The sequence below is a fragment of the Grammomys surdaster genome, unplaced genomic scaffold (assembly GCF_004785775.1).
Source record: "Grammomys surdaster isolate TR1022 unplaced genomic scaffold, NIH_TR_1.0 139, whole genome shotgun sequence".
NCBI classification, from domain to species: domain Eukaryota; kingdom Metazoa; phylum Chordata; class Mammalia; order Rodentia; family Muridae; genus Grammomys; species Grammomys surdaster.
In genome coordinates, this window is record NW_021604597.1 from 14,340,317 (window position 1) to 14,360,710 (window position 20,394).

Sequence of the window (20,394 nt, forward strand, 5' to 3'; positions counted from 1 at the left end):
TCACCAACTGAGGTGGGCTGCCTGGCCACTGAGCTCCTGTGTCTGCCACTCTCTCCCAGCTCCCTAACACTGGGTCACAGACATGCCATCTTCAGCCATTATGTGGATACTGAGTATCCACATTCAGGTCCTCTTGCTTGTTCAGCGGATACTTTACTAACTCCTCTCCCCAGCCCCAGAAATGGTTATTATTTATAAATTACTCAGACTTGATAATAAGTTACAACAGCAGCAGCAACAACAACCAAATGGAACCAAGTTTCAAACATAATCTTATCAATATTTGCCTAATCAGTATCTATCCTTTAATAAAAATCAACTTTCTTATTTTTACTTGTAAATATTACGGGATATTTTGAGATAGATGAAAGAGTATCCTTCATATTATTTTCTAAGTGGATTGTTAGTTTTCTAGAATCAATCTTTTTTTTTAATTGGATACTTTATTTATTTACATTTCAGATGTTATCCCCTTTCCCCATTTACTTCCCCATAAACCCCCTATCCCATCCTCCTCCTTTTGCTTTTATACCATTTTAATTACATGCAAGTATTAAGGTCAGTTCTAGGCTGAGGAACTAGCAATACAATAGATACAAATAGTCAAGGAACAAGCAAGATAAGAAACACAAATAGTCAGAGAACAAGCCAGGCAATAAACAAAGTGCTGTTATCACTATTTCTAAGGGCACATCAGGATGACCAAAATATCTGAGCCTACTTTCCTTTCCTAGCCCAAAGTCATTTTCATGCCTGAAGCCTACTTCTTTGTTCTAGCCTAAGATTTATTTTTCTACCTGAAGCCTACTTCTTTGTTCTAGCCTAAGATTTAGATTCCTGCCTGAAATTACTTCTTTGTTCTAGCCTAATGTCAGATTCCTCCCAAGCATCCCCCAAAGTTCTTCATATCTCCCCCGTTTTTATTTCATAAATAAGACTGAGCCTGTCTTAGGTTGTTCTGACAAGCATGACTTCCTTTACCTGTTGTGGAATAGGTTGGTAAGGCTCTGTGCAAAATCTTACCCGTCCTTGGCTTGACAGCCTGTTAAATTAATAACTTTGTCTGGGGGTCCATTTTCAGTTTCAAGTCATGTACTTTGGCTGCCAACATGTTGATGTTGTTAAAGAGAAGCTTTCACACGATGGACAGTAATAAAAGTATTCCCAGGACAAAAAGGGCTAGCATAATCAAGCTATATATGCCGTTCTTCACACTTGACCAAAATGGAAATACTGACCTCAAGCCATAATTTTATCAGCATTATCTGTAGCATCAGAGCTCAGCAGAGTAGCATTCTTTAAATTCATAAGCTCACTATGCAAAGTTAAAACATCCAGAGAGGTGTTAGAATTATGCCAAATACCCTTCAAGTGTCTTTAAACTTTTTTCTAATTGTAATGACTATCATTGTAAATTTTAGAAGTAACACAGCTCCATTGGTATTTGGCATGACACTCGAGATGGCTTTTTACTCTTAAACTCTCACCCTCCTTCCAATAATTTGAATAGGATAAAGAGCATCAATCCGTTGTTCCAAATGCCTATCTAAATCCTCTTGTACACTCAACACATTAGTAACATTTTTTTGCTAAATGATTAACAAAAGTAGCTGTCTTAACTTCTTGTGTCAAAGCAATTGCAGAAGTAGTAGTAATAACAATTAATTTAATTAAAGCTGTTATACCAGGAATAATCAAGCCCACTACCCTCTTGCTTCTGCTTAAACCTTAACTTACTTCTTCCAGTACTTGCAAGCTTTTTTTCAGAAAACCAAGGTTCTGTAATACTCAGGGCAATAAGACAAATGCTGGTTGATAGAACCCCTGTTACAGACATGCCAGGTTTCAACACACTAACATAATTAGAAAATGTACAATCAGTGCAACTTACAACAAATACTGTAGAAGAAACAAAAGTAATTTTAACTTGACAATTAAAAGAGCCTTATCACATGTACTAACCCTTGCTTAAAATCCAGATCCAGTCTCAACTTTATCTCTTGCTATTATAACATCATAGAGAACTGCAGCTAACTTCTAAATATGTCTCTGAAAATGTCCAGATCCAGCCTTCCAAATGAAGACTGTTATTTTTAATATTGGATTGATTTCTAGACCAGTACATGATTAAGTCTGAATAACTGGTCACATTTAAGAAAAATACAAGAGTCATTATAACTTCTCTTTTTGAGTTTCTGTCCCACAAGATCTTAAAATCTTGAGGGTAAGGCACCTTGTCCCATCTGGGATATAGGAAAGCAAAGGTGGGTCAGGAACATATGTCCAATACAGCTTTCCAGTCACCATTGTCAAGGCACTCAGCAAACTCACAGGTCAGCATCATTCTTTTTCCCACCATCATCAGCATGTCTCACTCATCACTCTGGCAGCCACCATGCTCCTTCAGCATCTTACAATCTTGGACATGTTAGAGCTCCTGGGAGTCCAGCCTCCTTTGGGTTTTGGATGCAGAACTTACACTCAAGGTCTGCTCAGGGCACTGGTGCAGACTGGAAGGAACCTGTGCCACTGGCCGGAGTCTAGAATCAGTCTTTTTAAAGGTCCTCATGAGTAAATCTCAAAAGTCATATATATATAGTTGGGTTTTCTTTTGAGATGGTCTTGGTTTGTAGCTGTGCTGCCCTGAACTAACTGGGTAGTGCAGACTGGCCTCCAGCTTGCTGTGGTCCTCCTGCATCAGGCTCCAGAATACTGAGATTACAGGTGTACATTACTAATTCATCTTAAACATCTATTTCAATAAGAAAGGGATTTGCAGGCAGAAGGTTTGGCAGCTAAAATAAATGATTTTTCTGTAATAATTTTTGTGGTTTTTAATATTATAAGCATAGTAATTAGGTATATACATATATATATATGATATGCTGAACAGGATTATAAACTTACATGAAAATTGGTTTTCTAGAAACTGTTATACATTTTATAGTCATCAACAAGGAAGGAAGGACATGGCAGCTGAACAAGACTCTTACACAGAGCAGCTGTGCTCATGTGGAGTCTAGTGGCCTTTAATTTCCCTTTAGGGTTCCTGGTAGTGATCACCTCCTTACTATAGGAAGCCTTCAGTTACAGCCCATCCCTATAAATTACTAGGTGATAGATAAATTATGAACATTTCTGTAGAGAAACGCTTGAATTATTTTGTATGTATGTACAATCTAAAGACATGTATGCAATTTATTTTAATTTAAAATGCCCTATACCATAATATAGACATCTTCTGTGTTATTATAGAACCATTGTAAATACTATTTTTAATGACAAATGCTACAATGAATAAACCAGTCATTTTCCTTTCTCAGAAGTTTATTATTCCCAGAGTTTTGCTACTGTGAATTACTGTGATGATTGTCTTTCTTCAAAACCAACCAGGCTCCAGGCTTCCTATATTGAAATCTATTTCTGTAGGCTAGAATTATAGGAGTAGAATTACCAAGTCAGGGAATTTGAACAAATATTTTGGGCTTCTTGATGATAATCTTAGAATGTGCTATAGAAGTCTCTGAATAAAAAGCTCTGCTTCCACGAGGAGGTGAGAAAACACTGCTCTGTTTTATTTTGCCACTATTAGCCATGCTCACTGTTAAAAATGATCATATTAAGTTACTATGTCAGTTTCCATTTTTCTGCCATTTAGTGATTACCCTTCCCCAATTTTTTACTTAGAATATTTTTTCTCTTAATTGCCTACTTGTCATTTGCTTATTTAAGTATGTGCTTTCCATTATTTTCAAAATTAACTTTTTAATTTATTTCTATGTATATGAGAATTTTGTCTGCATGTATGTATATGTACTATGTGTCCTCAGAGGTCAGAAGAAGGAGTTGGATTACCTGGAACTGAAGTTACAGATGGCTGTGAGCCACCATGTGCACCTGGGAACCTAACCCAGGTCCTCTGCAAGAGCAACACGTATTCCTAACCAGTAAGCTGTCTTGCTAGCCCCTGCTTTTCGTTCTTAAGGGCTTAGAGAAACATCTAGTTTTCATATGTATAGCAGAACTTTCTTTGACCCACAAGCAGTAATGTCACAGAGTCTTCTATATAGTTTAAAAATTAGGCCTTTTGCTAGGTCAGTCTCCAGCTACTCTAAACTTAACCTGACCATTCTAGCCTACAACTCATCATGTGGCTAGTTCTTTATCTTTCTGCTCCCTCAGGATCTCTCCAGTTCCCTCCCTGTCTGCTCTCTAATCTCCCCTCATCTCTTTCTCCTCCCAGCATCCCTCTCTATTGGAAGGTCTGCCTCCCTACTTACTGTCTAGCTACTGGTTGTCAGCTCTTTATTACAACCAATCAGTAGCTTGACATTTTTTAGATTGCTTCTAGACACAGAGGGCTGTCCCACCTTCAAGTATCTGTGGGTACTTCAAGTATCAAGGGGTGGAAGGACAGTATTTACAAATATAAGGCCGGTGATGGCATAAAAATGACAATAGCAAGCTCGCATTTAGCTCTCTGCTGGCACAGCAACCGACAATTGAAAATACAGAGACATACCTTCATACAAAGTAAAAAAAGGTTTACCCCAACACATTCCAACCTTTTATAGGTTAATTGTAAGATTTATATGTGATAGATCATCAACTATGCAGTTATTTAGGACCCTTGCTTTTATGTAACTAAATGCTTACTTGAACTAGTGTGGACAAGTATATAAATGGATCACAGATTTCAAGGAAAAGTTGATGTATGGGCTAGGTCTGTGAAGCTGGCCTCAGAATAATCTAAAGGATGCAGCTCTCTTAGGATTTCCACACTGTCCATCTCTGCTTCTCCTGGCATCCTGACTTTGTCAAACTGATAATCTCCTTTCTCACAATTTCTAATTTTACTTTCAATGTCTCTACTGCTACTTGAGAAGGACTGTCTGCTCTTTTCTCTAGTCTCACAGAAAGATCCCTGCCTCCCCAAAACAAAACAAACCAACCAACCAAACCCCAAAGCTCTGATTGCCCTAGTTTGGGGTGAGTAATCTGTTTAGCCTACCCTATTGAGTAGGGGATGATGTCATCTCATAATGATTGTTTGGAGCTGGAAGTGTGAAAAAGGAAATCTCTTGACTGTAGGATTCATTCTTTTCCAAAGGACAGTAATTATAGTTGGTAGATAAAACACTAGGTACTAGCCAGGCACTGGTGGCATACACCTTTAAATCCTAGTACCTGGGAAGCAGAGGTAGGTTCTGAGTTCTAGGTCAGCCTGGTCTACAGAGCTAGTTCCAGGACAGCTGGGCTGCACAGAGAAACCCTGCCTTGAAAACAAGAAACAAAAACCACTAGGTACCTAGTGCATGGAAAAGAATGTCTATCCAGCCATGGTTGTTTTATGCCTATAATCCTGGCACCTGGGAGGCTAAAGCAAGGTGCATCTCTATAGGTTCAGGGCCAGCCTTGGCTGTGTAGTAATTTCCAGGCTAGCATGAGCTTCAAAGTATCACTGACTTGAAACATTTTCAAACCCCAGGGATTCCCAAAGAGTGTATATACATGCTTTTCCACCTTTTAGAATTAGTAGAACACTGCTTTATCAGAAACGTGAGAGAACAGATAGAGATGTAACAAACATCCTGCTAACGAAAAACAAATTATATGATACTGGATATGGCGATTCCTTGATATCTTGGAGAACTGGTTTCAGGGCTATACTTTGAGATAATGCTCAAGTTCCTTATGAAAACGCACGTCTTACTGACAGTGTTACCCAAGTACATCTTTCTCTACGCTTTAAACTATATTGTATTATATAACTAATATAATGTAAACGTCATTTTATTTTTTTTAGGGACTAATAAGGAAATATATGTATAAATGTTATATATATGTATATGTATATGTATATGTATATGTATATGTATATGTATATGTATATATGGATGCAATCTGGCAAATATACATACATATATAAGTGCATACATTCAGACAGAAAGACATTATGTGCTGGAAATCTAACCCAGGACCTGAGCATGCCAGGAACGTATTCCATTATTCAGATATATCTACAGTCTACCAAGATAAAGTGTGATATGAGATATGAGATTGGCTAAATCTACAGAATAGAGTGCAGAAAAGGAGGCCTGAATGTTACCTAAAATAACGGGAACAGTTGAAGAATTGTTTTATACGAACAATGTGATTTTATTAAGACTACTTTAATGTAATAGGGATTTCACTCCCCCTCAAATTGTCTTATATTAACAATAAACTATTTTGCCTTCAATTTTTGTGTGTGAAATTATTACTCAGTCTCATAATACCAAAATGTTTATTTTTAAATTACAGTTAATATTCTAAAACTTGTTTTTACATTGATAAGCCTAAAGAAAATTATATTTAATTAAAGAAAAATCAGTTATTTTAATAGCCTAAGCACTTATTAAAGAGATGATGGAAAAACAAGTAAATAATTAAAAACAAAATAATGCCCAGAGAGTATAAATGAGGTATACTTAAAAAGCAATTTGGATTCAACCCATGCAAGATGCCTTCTTCCAACCTTGTCTGGTCTACTAGGAATGTTATTAAGATGTGGGGTAATGATTGTGCTTAAACATTTTAGTAACTTTAGCAAAATATATGTTTTGGTAAGTAAGAATTCTGAAGGATGATATAAGCAAGTTCCACATTAATTTTTTAAATGAAAGCAGGTAACATTCAAAAGGGAACTAAATGCTTTCATTAATAATTTTGTTTGAAATGTTGCTTCTGTTCTCTGTATTTTTGTACTAGAGACATTTCTGGCCCAGTGCATCCATCCTGATTTTGAAGGTGCAGTAGCTCCTGCTAATACGTAAAGTGGTTTGGTTTCTACCCCTAGAGTTTCTCAGAGTGCAACTTAAGACTTCTTTCTGGTTTAGTTGATTCCCTAGTGACGTATCTGTCTATACAATCTCTACTCCCCTCTCTCTAGTCCTGCTTTCTTGAAAGGTCATTTAATGTTCTGGGTGGACTCAGGTGGGAGTTAATTCCAGAACAGTTCAGGGGCTGCTTTTCATAATAGGCAGCTTACGTTCATGTAAACATGTTTCCCAGGAGCTGAAGATTGGCTTGTTTTGGTGAACTTTTTTGTTGCTATCCTAGTTGTCCCCTTGATATTCAGAAGCTTGAGACCCTGATAGCATATGATCCTTAAAACTGCCTACTTTCTCGGGCTCCAAGCTCCCATCTGTCATCTTTGATTGCTGCAAAATCATTTGGAGGGGAAAACTTTAAAATAAATGAATCTTTAGACCTAAAAGCTTGACAAAAATAGAGTATGGATTACAGGTGGTAAAACCCCTACAGTTTCCTTATAGTTCTTGCATGTTTTATTACAGAGTGGAGAAAAATTAAGGGGAATTTAAAAGTACTTTCCTTGGGATTGTTTTCATTATGGGTGATATTAATAGGTAATCCCCCCCCCAAAAAAAATTGGTGGGCTAATCCCATTCCCTTGTTTGTTTTTAAAACTCAGTGATTCTCATACAATTTAGTTTAATCACAGTGATGATGGGAAAACTTGGAGTAGACAGTGGTAATAAATGTGCCTGCTCTCATGGTTGCATAGGCAAGAGGCATAAGTCACCTGTTTCCCAGTACAAGGTTCTCTCTGTTAGAACACGCTGTTAGTCTCCATTTTCAGGAACACTCTCTGACTAGACAGCATCATGTCCTCACAGCCCCATAGTGTTCAAATTCTGTGCAGAATTATGACTGCTGGAGAAAAGTGTGTGCTTACACACTACATCCTGTACTCTACCCTGTGACTTATTTTACAAAATGATGTATACAGTAAAAGTGACCACCCGTGCTTTTCTAGGCATGTCATGTTTAAGTATATTAGTTTCAGTTGAAGTGAATAAGTACCAAGTCTAGCCAAAACACCAATCTTCTCAGGGAGTACAGCCAGAGGGCTCCACATATTTACATACAACATTCATTTAGGAAATATCCTGAAACATATGACTTCACAAAGTATTTTATCATTTATATTTTTAATTAAACAATAAAATATTTTATAAAAACACAGGCTGAAAATTCTTTTCCAATTGAGTTTTGTTAGTTGAAGTAGTCTATAAATTAAGGCATGTTTAAAGCACATTTTAAAAAATCATAGCATTGTCTTAAGTAAACTTAAATTACTTTCTAATGTTTCTAGTCATTTTCCTGTTTATAAATACAAGCTTTGCTTATATAATCTGTATAACTTACTGTGTAGGTTGTCAAACTGTCTAGTATTTTATTTTTGAGCAATGCATAATTATATCTGTATTGTAAATAATCAAAATATTGTAAAAAAAAATCCCTAAAGCTTTCTTGTCCATTTGTCTCAGTTCTTTTGGTTCTGTGCCTCAGATAACCCTGTTTTAACATTGGCAAAGGCTGTTTCCATTTTTTCTAAAGTTTTAATTAGTATACTGTTCTGTAGTTGTGTTAAAATACTATGGCCAAAAGCAACTTAACAGAAGAGTTTATTTTGCCTTACAATTCCACAGGGACAGAGTCTACTGGAGGGAAAGACATCCAACAGGCAGACTTGGCAGGAGCAGCTAGGAGAGCATGTCTCAGTTATACACAGGAAACGGAGCGAGAACATATAGCAAGGCTATAAACTCCCAAAGCCTTTGCCCAGTGACATACTTCCTTTAGCAAGTGTTAAAGGTCCTATAACCTCCCCAAACAGCCCCACCATTTGGGGACCAAGTGAGCCTATAGGGGAACGTTTCTCATTTAAACCACAACAAGTACATAAGTATGTATATTAGATGATACACAAACTCAGGGTTTCATGTCATACTTGCTGATGTGTAAGCTACGTCTTGCCTTTTCTTCTTGATAAGCCTTAACATTCTTTTCAAGCCATGACATAGAAATCTGTTTTATCTACAACATTAGGATTGACTTCATCCATCACATGGATTTACTTTAATAAAATAAATTCTTGCTTTGTTTGGCTTTGTTATAACATTCCATAGGACCCCATTTTATTTTATTCTTCTTTTAATAATAGATATGTATGATAATATATTGGTTGTGAAGGCTATCTTTTTCTAAATAAAATACTGTATTACTTAAAATATTTAAAAAGACACCTATTCTTTTTATACTAGTGTTTATATTAAATATATATTTGACATATAAAAATTACTTATTGTATGTGCACAAGTCATATATTTGTAACATTTGAAACATTTGTAAACTACCCAAAGTCTCAAAAATAGTTCATGAGTTCACAGATAACTTGATTCTCCCAATTTTGTGCTTTGTATAGCTATGGTACAATATAAATTACAAATTAATATTGGTACAATACTATTGATTGACCTCCAGATTTTATTTGACTTCATCATATTTCTAGTCGTCATTTTTCCTAGTTCAAAGTTGAGTCTAGAATGTCTGCTGTTCTAGAGTTGACAGTTTCTTCAGCCACTGACAATTTCTCAGTCCTTGCCCTCATGACTTCTAGCCTTGTGAAGAATTCTGGTTGTTTCAAAGACTGTCTTGCAGTTTGAGTTTGTCTGACATTATTTGTATTGAGATTATCTTTGTAGGAGGAGGGAATGCCACATAAGTGATGGACCTTGTCAGGGTGTCTTGAGGTGTACATGATGACATCTGCTTGTACTAGTGAGGGTATTCTTGTTTTCTCAGTGTTTTTCCTCTAAGCTCATTGCCTTTTATAGATAGTATTTTGGGCAGATAACTTGAAACCGTACATGTTTTATTTTCCCTGAAACCTTCACTTATCTTTAACACAACTATTTCTCTTTCCTTTATTCTTTCTGCATTTATTAATTAAAAATCCTCTGTGAGGAAGGGGTTTCTTCTCTCTTTTATTTATCTGTTCAAAGGACATGCTCGGTTTTGTTTCCTGGGTTATAATCTCAGACATTCAGCCTCTCATATTTGTCTGTCAATGTAGAGAAAACTAGAGAGTGGACTACATCAGAGGTAGTCAACTGGAAGAAAGGGAGATGTCTGAGAGCAGTGGATACATATGCGCACTGTATGAGAATCACATGAGGGTAGTTTCCGCAAGAGGGACTCCCAGATGAGTGCCATGTGGCCACAGCACACAGACAGAGAGGGAACTGGACCAGAGAGCTCTAGGAAGCCTGCCTCTTGGCAAAAGTCAGAAAAATTCATGCGAGGAACACAGAACACAGACAAGAAAAAGGAGACCATTATAATTCCATCAGTAAATATTAAATGCAACCTGACATAATGTGGATTCAGCAGTGAAGATGACAGAAATACTGAATGTAACTTAATAACAAGTGCTATTTTAACAATATTGGAAAGATGAGGAAAAGGTTTTGCGGGGGGCAGCTGTGGGTTTCTCACAGTGTCTAGGAAGATATTTTTTTTTTTTTTTTTTTTTTTGCTGCTCCACCACAGTGTCCATTTTCCTTTCCACTTTTGTAGCAGAACTGTTAATAAACTTGGAGGTCAGTCTTCCCAGTTCAAGGACTTAACGTCATCCAGCTTTGCTTGAAGCTAAGTGTAACCATGTGCTTTAAGTGCATGAGAAGTAGTCAGGGGTTCTTTGTGAAGATTGATTTCAAAAGCATCATTCTCTTGCTGCTGCTGCCCTGAAATGTGGATGTACTGGTGTCTCTGTCACCATAAGAATAAAGTAAGCTTTACTTGTGCATGGGAAACCAGAGAGTAGGATGGGCCATGGGGTCCTGAAAACATTACATACTGTTATACCAGCACATTTTGTTTGTTTCATGAAATGTCTTCCTCTGTACCCATGACAGGCCTAAAACTCACTGTAAAGAGCAGCTCTGTCTCAAACTTGATGTGATCCCAGCTTCCTGAGCTGTGGGAGTATAGGTGTGGGCCACCATACCCATGTTTCATGAGAAACTGTGTATGTGTGTGTGTGTGTGTGCGTGTGTGTGATAATCTTCAAGTCTTAGTTATATATAGCAGAACCATTTCTTAACTGATTTATATCTAAATTAAAATATTAAGAAATAATATAAACATAAAAATAAATAACAATTTAGTGGCATAAAAATAAATACTAGTGGGAACAGGAAAAAAATGAAAGCAATTGCCTTTGGTAGTGGGAATTGGGATAAAAGCAAATGTTACTATTTTTTCTTATACTAATTTCTGTAATATTTAACATTTTAAATTATATACATCATTAATAAAAGTAAATGAACTTTTTTCTATTTTAATTAATATGTATATATTTACTTCCCACCTATAAATGCTTCTCTTTTCACCTGGAGTAATAACTAGTATTGCTTTCTGCATATTCTTATATACAATAATTTTCTTAGTATAGTATATATAGTTTTCTTCATTTATTTATTTTTATTAAATTATATTCAATTTTAAATTTAAAATGATATTTATTATGCAATATTGAAACATGCAGTGGTATTATTTGTTTATATTTTTAGAGTTCAAGATGCAAACATACAGCTAAAAAAGCAACAAAATGAACTTCAGAGAGTACAGAAAGAATTAGGTCATCTACAACTTGAGTCAAAAATTAAACAAAAACAATCTCAAGTCTTCAGGTAAGATTATCTTTAAGAACTGAAAATTATAAATATTAAAAACATATAGCAAATGCTTACTTTGTGAATTCAAACATTTAATAATATGGCTTCTCATCTTGAAAAAATGGAAATAGCTTCATTTTCTTATTGTTATATCAACTGAATTGTTTTACTAATAAAATGTAATTGAGCAAACAGCTAGTTCTGTTAACACCTTGTCTTTGTTCTTTCTCTGTAGTGACATTTAAAATGAAAGCATAGTAGTAGCTAATGCACTTTTTGTGTGTACAGTGTGGTGATTAGTGTGTCCATGCATGTCCGTGTGCGTGTGCACATGTTTATGTCTTCCTCTACTGTTGTCTACTGTGTTTCTGAGACTGGTCTTCTTACTAACCCAGGAGCTTACATTTGGCTAGACTTGCTGACCCCAGCTCCATCCAGGGATCGTCACGCCTCTACCGTCCCTAAGCTGGGTTTCTGGCCGCGTAGCATCAGGCTGGCCTTTTTACATGAGTGCAGATGTGCATCTGAGCTGAGGGCTCATGGTTGTGTGCAAGCTCTTTACCTGGTCAGCAGCCTCTCCACTTTCCTCTTGATTAATAATAGTTCTTGGTCATTTGATCTAATAGAACAGAAAAAATTTCTATGAGATAATACAGGCCCTTAAATTTGAAACTCTCCAGCAAAATAATGTTAATTTCCTCCGATAGAATCTCTGGAAGGTTTATAATGCATAAAGATAAAATCTAGTGTCCAAAAACCAACCAACCCAGCCCCCCTACCCCCCCAGACCTAGGAAATCAATGCCATTCTATATACTGAAAACCTCATAAAAATGAGTCCTTATTTTGTGTCAGTTAACTTTTAGTACTTAGAAAAAGAAAAATAGTTAAATTTATATGATAAATGACACCAATTCATGATAACTAAAAAAGATGCTGGATAAGTAATTGGATGTTGGGTTTTTGTTTTTAATCTACTCTAATACCACAGTTTTTAAAATCTTCTGATTCTTTAATGTATCTGTTGATAATCTGCTGGGCACTTATCTTCCTTTTATAAATTCCTTATGTATAACTCATAGTCAGTAAAGAATTGTTGAATAGATGCATGAAGAAAGTCTGTTCATACCTTTGTGCACGCATGTGTGTGTGCGTGTGTCTGTCTGTCTGTCTGTCTGTCTGTCTGTGTGTCTGTGTGTCTGTGTGTCTGTGTATCACATGCATGTGGTTTCCCCAGAGGCATTATATTCCCCCTGGTTCTGGGATTATAGATGGTTAGGAGTTAACATGGATGCTGAGGAATGAATCTGGGTCTTCTGAAGAGCAGCCAGTTCCACTAACCACTTATTCATTGCTCCAGTCCCCCAGATGAACATTTTTACCATTAAAATTCTTCTTGGCCCATTTTAAGAAAGTCAATAGTGAGCCAGCAGATTAATAGCACCAAGCAGCTCTGACTGCCAGTTGCTTGGCTCCTGAAGTAGCCTTGGCCTATGTCTGGAACCAAGCACATAAAGATGTCTGGCCTCTTTGTAGTTAAAATAATGAAATAGAAGACATTTGGCACTGCGGTATACTTAAGTGTACTCTCACTGTTTTCATATATGAACAAATGTGTTGAAGGCTTCCTTTCACTTTCAAAGTTACTTCCATTAAGCAGTGGATTATATGATCATGATAAGCAACTTTTGAAGAAATATGTGTTGTTGTGCTTTTTGTGTTTAAAAATCCTAATTTTTTGTTTTACTAATTGCAGTCAAAGATTGTCAGAATACAAATACTTCTGGAATAAGACTCTTTTATTACTTACTTTTACTAAAAGGGAACTAGCAAGTATTAAATATGAAATATATGATAATTTTCAAAACTGGACTTCACTGAAAGGAGAAGTTTTTCTTCAAATTAAATCTATAAGTGATACAGCTTTGGCAGGTTTGTTACATATATTTACAGCCTAATTGCTTTGTCTGTAACTGGTACGTCATAGTTTTGCAGTCATAGTATTTCCTTGTCTTTTGGGACTTAGGGTCCACTTTTAAGCTGATTACTAGTTGGTAATGTAAATAAACATTAAGGCTCATTCCCTTTCTGGAATTCTGCAGTTATATACTGATCTAACATAAGCTACAGTACACCTAGTTTAAGCTATAGTCAAAAGTCTAATCACTCTTGTTAAGCATATGGATTTGTTTAAAACTTTTCTCTCCATCCCAATGGCTGAGCAGTATGGTTAGATCAGCCTCCCCTAAATACTAATTATAAATACTAAACAAAGATTCATTGCTGAGAGACTGGAACCAAGCACATATAGGTGGAATTGTTGAACATTAAAGAAGATATTTACCCCATAAAAAAATGCCAGTCTGAAAAAGCAGCATGGTGTATTACATCCATGTGACTGTTGGAAAGAGAGAACTAGAAAACAGTGAACTTGCGTGGCTAATGGGTTAGGGACAAGGATGAATGAACACATGACACACAGGAATTTTAAGATGTGGAAATTATTCTCTAGGATGTGAAGTGGCCCATTCACATCATTATGCATTTGCTAAAACTTACAGAATATACAACACTAAGTGTGACTGCTAGTAGAAATGGTGAGCTCTGACTAAAAATAAAATGTCGCAGTTGATTGTCTTGAACTGGATACACCACTGTGGTAAAGGACGCAGGTGAGAGGAGGCTGGGGGTGGGGCAGGAGGTGTGTAAGAGCTCTGCTTTCTCCTCACTTGTACTGTGGACCTAAAACTGCCTTAAAGAGTGTTAAGATCATTTTAAATATTGAAAAGAATACGGAGCTTGATACATTCCTTTCCTTTTTTTATTTTTTAAAGGCCAATAGACTGAGGTCAGGATACTGTTTATTCTGAATAAAAGCAAAAGGTATGAAAAAAAAAAAGTGTTCTTTTAAACCTGAGGACGAGAGGACAAAGATGAAGGCAGACCCAGCCTCTGGGAATAGCCAGGTGCAGAGACAGTGGGGAGGGAAGATTCTGCATGGAATGAATGCCTTCCAGATCTCGAGTTTCTCTCTGGAGAACATGCGTCCAAGCAAGACTCAGCAGCCCAAATAAGACAAAAATGACTTATAGTTTAACAGACACCTTCCCTGAGAACAGCCTTTGTAGTTTGAATGTAGCTAAATTGCCTGCTCATTAAACCAGAGTAGAACCAAAAAAAAAACTTTAAATAAATAAAAAATTATGTGCATGAATATTCTCTATGAATATCTGGCACCATTTTGTGTGCCTGGGGCCCAAGAAATCTAGAGAGGGCTTTTCATGCCCTGAAACTAGTTATAGACAACTGTAAGCCACCATGTGGGTGCTGGGAATCAAATCTGGGTCCTCTGAAAAAATAATCAATGTTCCTAACCACTGAGCCTTTTCTCCAGCCCCCTTAATACTCTTCTGAGGAAGCAAAATAGAACCCAGTCTCTGTAAGGTATCACTCACACTGTTCAGTATACAATTTCAATATCTTAATATTTCTGGAACGAATATTTAAAATATGGTCCACATTTTCCCAAATAGAGCAGTTGTTACAGAACAAACCTGAATTGCACTGGGTGATTTGTGGGAAGGTGTAACCCTTCCTCTCTTACTTACTGTGCTCTGCAGACATTGTATCTTTTATACATGGAAAGATTCTGGCCGCCCTGGTAAGTCTCTCTGGGTCATGTTTCTAATGACATCTGCTCACTTTGGAAAGCACACAATCCGTCACATTTTGGTAATTCTTAGAATAATTTATTATTTTATCTGCAAACAGTGTTACTATTATAACTGTTTTATGACACTATGAACTACACCCATATAAGAAGGTATACTTAGCTTTAACAAATTTTCTGTGTTCTGACTGCATCAAAAACAGCCATTCTCGTGTCTCTCACTCACTTTTGGCCCTTCCTAAAGCAGATATCAAAATTAGACCAATTAATGACCCTACAGTGGATGCTAAGTGCTGGAGAAAATGCTAAGAGTGGTAAATCTCTTTCCTTTAGATCAAGAGCCGAGATGATTAAGCTTAGTGAGGAAGTCAAAAGCTAAGACAGGTCAAAAGTTAGGCCTCTAGAACTGACGGATTTCTCCATCTTGTGAAAGCAAAGGGAAGTTCTTGAGGGAATGAGGAGTGCTGCTTCAGTGAACATACAGAAGAGAGGAAAGACAACTTTGTTACTGATGTGTTACTGATTAAGCTTTCACCATGAACATTCTCCTAAATTAAAGATAATTTGGAGAAAATCCCTGCTATAGATTCATGAAGGTTGAAAAAAGTGAGAAGCTACAGGAGAAAAAAATGTAAGCTTGAAGAAGTTAGTTCAGGAGGCTTAAGGAAGAATGTCTTCATAAGATATGCGTGCAAGACAAAGCCACAAATGCTGACTTAGAAGCTGCTTCAAATTGTGTATACATAAAACATCTGCTTAAGATCATTGATGAATATAGCCTCTTTCGGGAGCAGAGTTTCTATCTCGAGTCAGCCCTGGAACTCTCTATGTAGCTAAGAATGGGCTTGAACTTCTGGTCCTCCCTGGAGCATCATCACACTTGGTCTTTAATACCAGGCTTTTTATGAAACAGCTTTATGCTAGAAAAGGACTCCATTTAGGACTTGTCATAGCTAGAGAAGACACCACGGGGCTTCAAAGGTTCAAAGGACAGGCTGACTCTCTTGTTGGCGCCAATAAAAGCTGACTTGATATAGAAGCCCCCTTTTCATCTGTCATCCTCAAATCCTGGGACTCTTGAGAATTATATGAAGTCTATTGTGCCTGTTCAGTATAAATGGAATAGCCAAGCCAGGATGACAGCACATCTGTTTACAAAGTGGTTCACTGACTTTTTAAAGCCTACTTTTGATGACTGTTGCTCAGTAAAATGATCTCACCCTGGTGGTGCATGCCTCCTGCTCTAGCTATGGGAATGCCTGGGGGTGATAACTTTATTCAAGGAATTCAGGGCTATCTTGGGTAGCATGCTGAGATCCAGTCAAAGGAAAAACAAATTCCTTTCAAAATATAGCTTCACTCAAGAGCTGTGATGGAATTTAATGAGGTTAGTAATGTTTTCATGCATGTTAACTGACACCAGCCATTTTACAGCTTATGGATTGGGGATTTTGACTTCAAGTCCCACTATCTGTACACTTAATAAGTTTATTTGCAGATATTATTTATTATCAAGGATGGTGGTTTCTCCAATTCATTTGGGCATAGTAAATTGAAAACCACTGGAAATGATTTACTGTAGATGTCATTAAGATTAAACACTATCATTATGATTCACCATATAGACCTCATTAAGAGCATTCATGATTCATGTTAAAACAGCAATATTGACAAGAATTTAGAAGAAGTTGAATGTAACCAGCATGGCTTTGAAGGCTCAATGCATTAGTGGATAAAGTAGTTGTAGACAATGTAGAAATAGCAGTTGACCTACTTTACTTCCTGTTGCTGTGATAAACACAATGATCAAAGCAACCTCAAAAGGAAAGGCCTTATTTCATTTGATAGCTTACAACTTCTTAGAAAGGGAAGGAATTCAAGGCAGGACCTCCTGCTGGGGTGGCCTTAGTGATGCAGCTGTCTTTGGGTCATTTCTGTTACTGTACGAAACCCATGTAAAACTCATGAATCATCAGTGTGGACTTTGGTGGTATCTGTTCTTTGGTGTGCCGTAGCCTTCCTATCTGGAGTGACTAGAAGTGTGTGTAACATCTCCCCTTAAGAAATTTGGTCACACAGCAACCACTGAAACTTGGTGAAAGAAAAGAGCCAAGTTAAATCACAATAAGCTGCTTCCTTGCAAGAGACAGGGTCTGCAAATGAACTCTTTAAGCCAGGAGATCTCCACAGGGAAGCAGGCTGGGGTGCTGGGAATCAGTACTCAGCTACAGGTCTGGCTTCTGGCTTCAATGACCATCTGGCTGAATCAAGCTACTCTGGGGAGAGGAGTCAAAATCTGAGGAAAGTGGCACTCTTCACATAGAGAGCAGGCCTGCAGCATCAGAAGGCAAAGTGGAGTGCATGAGTCTGAGGAAGCTGCCAGAAAAGAACTTACAACCTCTCCTTTACCAACATGCCAGTACTACATGGGACACCAAGGCTACAGAGGGAATGGCTCCTGATTGACACAGCATCATGTGGGTCCTGCATGAATGACAGCAATCTAGGAAGGTGACTTTTCAATTCAGCTGTGTCAGTGATTAACTCCACAAGTATTCGTTTTATTTCTGGTTTCTTAATTTCCAGCTTACTTTTGTTTGTTCATTGTTCAGTTAGTTTTTGAGATTATTCTGTGTTTCCTTGAGGAAATCAAGAAGTTTAAAAAGTTCCTGGAATTGAATAAAAACAGCAAAGTAAAACCTATAGGATACAGTGTAAGCAGTTCTAAAAGGAAAATGTGTAAACACACGTATATGTATATATATATTAATACATAAACATACACAGACATACATATGTTAAAAATCAGAGAGTTCAGGTAAGTAATGATCCATCTTAAGGATTTGGGAACAAACCAAATCAAAAGTACTAGATGGGAAGAAATTATAAAGACCAGAGGAGAAACTAATGAAATAGAAGTGGGGAAAAAAAAAGGAGGACTCAATGAAATAAGGAGTTGGGTTAAGTGTGGTGGCACATAGGCACATCTCTATGAGTTTGAGGCCAGCCTGGTTTACGTAGCAAGTTCCAGACCAATCAAGATATATAATGAGACCCTGTCTTAAAAAAAAAAAAACCCACAAAATAAAGACAAAATAATTGTTTAGCTTAGTCAAGAGAAACAGAGAAAAATACCCAAATTAATAAAATAATAAAATTAGAGATGAAAAGCAATACTTTAGAACAAAAAGCAATGAAATTCAGAATCATAAGGACATACTTTAAAAACATATAGTCCACTAAATTAGAAAAACTTGAAAGAAATTAATGAATTTATAGACATGTCTGGCATATCAAAGTTAAACCAAGAAGAAGTCAGTTATTTAAGTAGAACTATACAAAAAGTAATGAGACTGAAGCAGGTTTAAAAACGTTTTTAAAAATCTCCCAATTAAAAAAAAAAGTGCTTAGGTCCAGATGGATTGACTGCAGAATTCTACCAACCTTTAAAGGAGGTAAAACCAGTGCTTCTCAAGTTCCATAAAATAGAAGAAACATTTGAAAATAAGTCAGTGTTACTTAGTACCAAAAGAAATAGATACAAATACAACAAATCTCCCCAATAATAAAACCAGCCTTCCTAATGAATATAGACAAAAAAATTCTCAATAAAATCTTGCAAACTTTAGACGGGATCACCTGAAAAAGAAATCAAATTGGACTCATTCCAGAAATGTAGGGCTGGCTCACCAAACACAGATCAGTAAATGTAACCTACCGCATAGAAAACCTCAAGGCCAGAAACCAATGATCATTTCATTAGATGCAGATAAAGCCTTTAACGAAATGTTTCCATGACAAAATGGAGGTAAAAGGGATTGGGGGACATCACATGAAACATCAGAGGGAACATAGCGGAAAGGTGATGTATGATAAAGCTAAGCCAACGTCGTGCTCTAAGGGGAAACACATGAAACTTTGTCATTCAAATCAGGAGCAAGACACCGCTGCCATTCTGCCCATTCCCACTCCATGGAATGTCCAGTCTCAGAACAGTAAGACAAGAGAAGGAAATGCACTAGGTACAGAGAAGCTAGAACCCTTATTTTCAGAAGATCACTACTCAGAAGAGACCGTAAAGACATCTCCAGAAAACTCCTATAACTGATGAACACTTTCAAAAGTGGCAGGATACCAGATTAACATGCAAAATTCAGTAGCCTTTCTATAGACCAATCACAAACATACTGAAAAAGAAGTCAGGATTGTGACCATGTGCACGATAGATTAATAACACACTGGAATAAATCTAAGCAAGGAAGTGAAAGACCACTACAATGAAAACTTTAAAATGCTCTGAAGGAAGACATTAGATGGAAAGTCAAAAAGTAAGGACTGTAAAAACAACAAACTTGATAAACTCCGAGACTAAGAACACCTCATCAAAGGATGTCATAAAACCCAAGTATGATGGATAGCTGTTCTAAAGGGACGAATTTCAGGTTCATGCAGGGGAACTGGCTAATGCCCTCCCAACTCTTAGGACTTGTATTTCAGTTTACATGTCACCTCCTCCAAGAGATCTTTGCAGATTATCCTGAAGTCTTCTTCGTCTAAACTTCTTTATCCTTTGCTTCATACTAAATAATATGTGTCACTATTGGGAGGTTTGGTGTCCATTTCTTGATATTTGTTGTTTACTGTCTATCCTCTGGTACTAGGCTGTAGTTTCTTTGAGAAAAGGCACAGGGCCTTCTTCCAAAGCTGGAAGGTAGAAATGCACGTACAAGGACAGCATACTCAGTTCTCAAACAAGAAGTGAGTGTGCCCAAGACATGGGCGTATACAGCTGAGATCTTGCTGTAGTAAGAATTTTTCCTCCTTGCTCACTACTGTCATCCTGATCTCCGCCCCAGGGCATCGGTGTGCCGACTGGGACCGGAGGTACAAAACCTGAAAGGTGCTGACACTGTCTTTTACAGCTGCTTTGTATGCATTTCATATCTCGCAGAAGTTCTAGTGGATACAGGAACAAACAACTTTGATATCTTCAAGCTTTAGAAAATAAATTGTATATTGTATCCTCAAAAGCCAAGACCGGGAAAGCCTGAGAAAGTTTCCCAGCTACTGTCAAGTGTGGCTCCCACCAGGCTCATGTGGCTCTACTGTCAAGTGTGGCTCCCACCAGGCTCATGTGGCTGTCAGCATTTGAACTGTGGTTGTAGCCTCCTAATGAAATAACCGGAGTTAAAAACACCAT

General features: G+C 37.1%; 1 protein-coding gene across 1 annotated transcript in view; it reads left to right on the forward strand.

Moving 5' to 3' along the window:
* The window catches only part of Lekr1 (leucine, glutamate and lysine rich 1), a 168,304-nt gene that overhangs the window by 60,454 nt on the left and 87,456 nt on the right, over positions 1-20,394 (forward strand). Inside the window, exons 4-5 of the mRNA XM_028763565.1 lie at positions 11,421-11,540; positions 13,281-13,456. Coding sequence (XP_028619398.1) covers positions 11,421-11,540; positions 13,281-13,456 — 296 coding nt within the window. The remainder of the gene's footprint in view (positions 1-11,420; positions 11,541-13,280; positions 13,457-20,394) is intronic.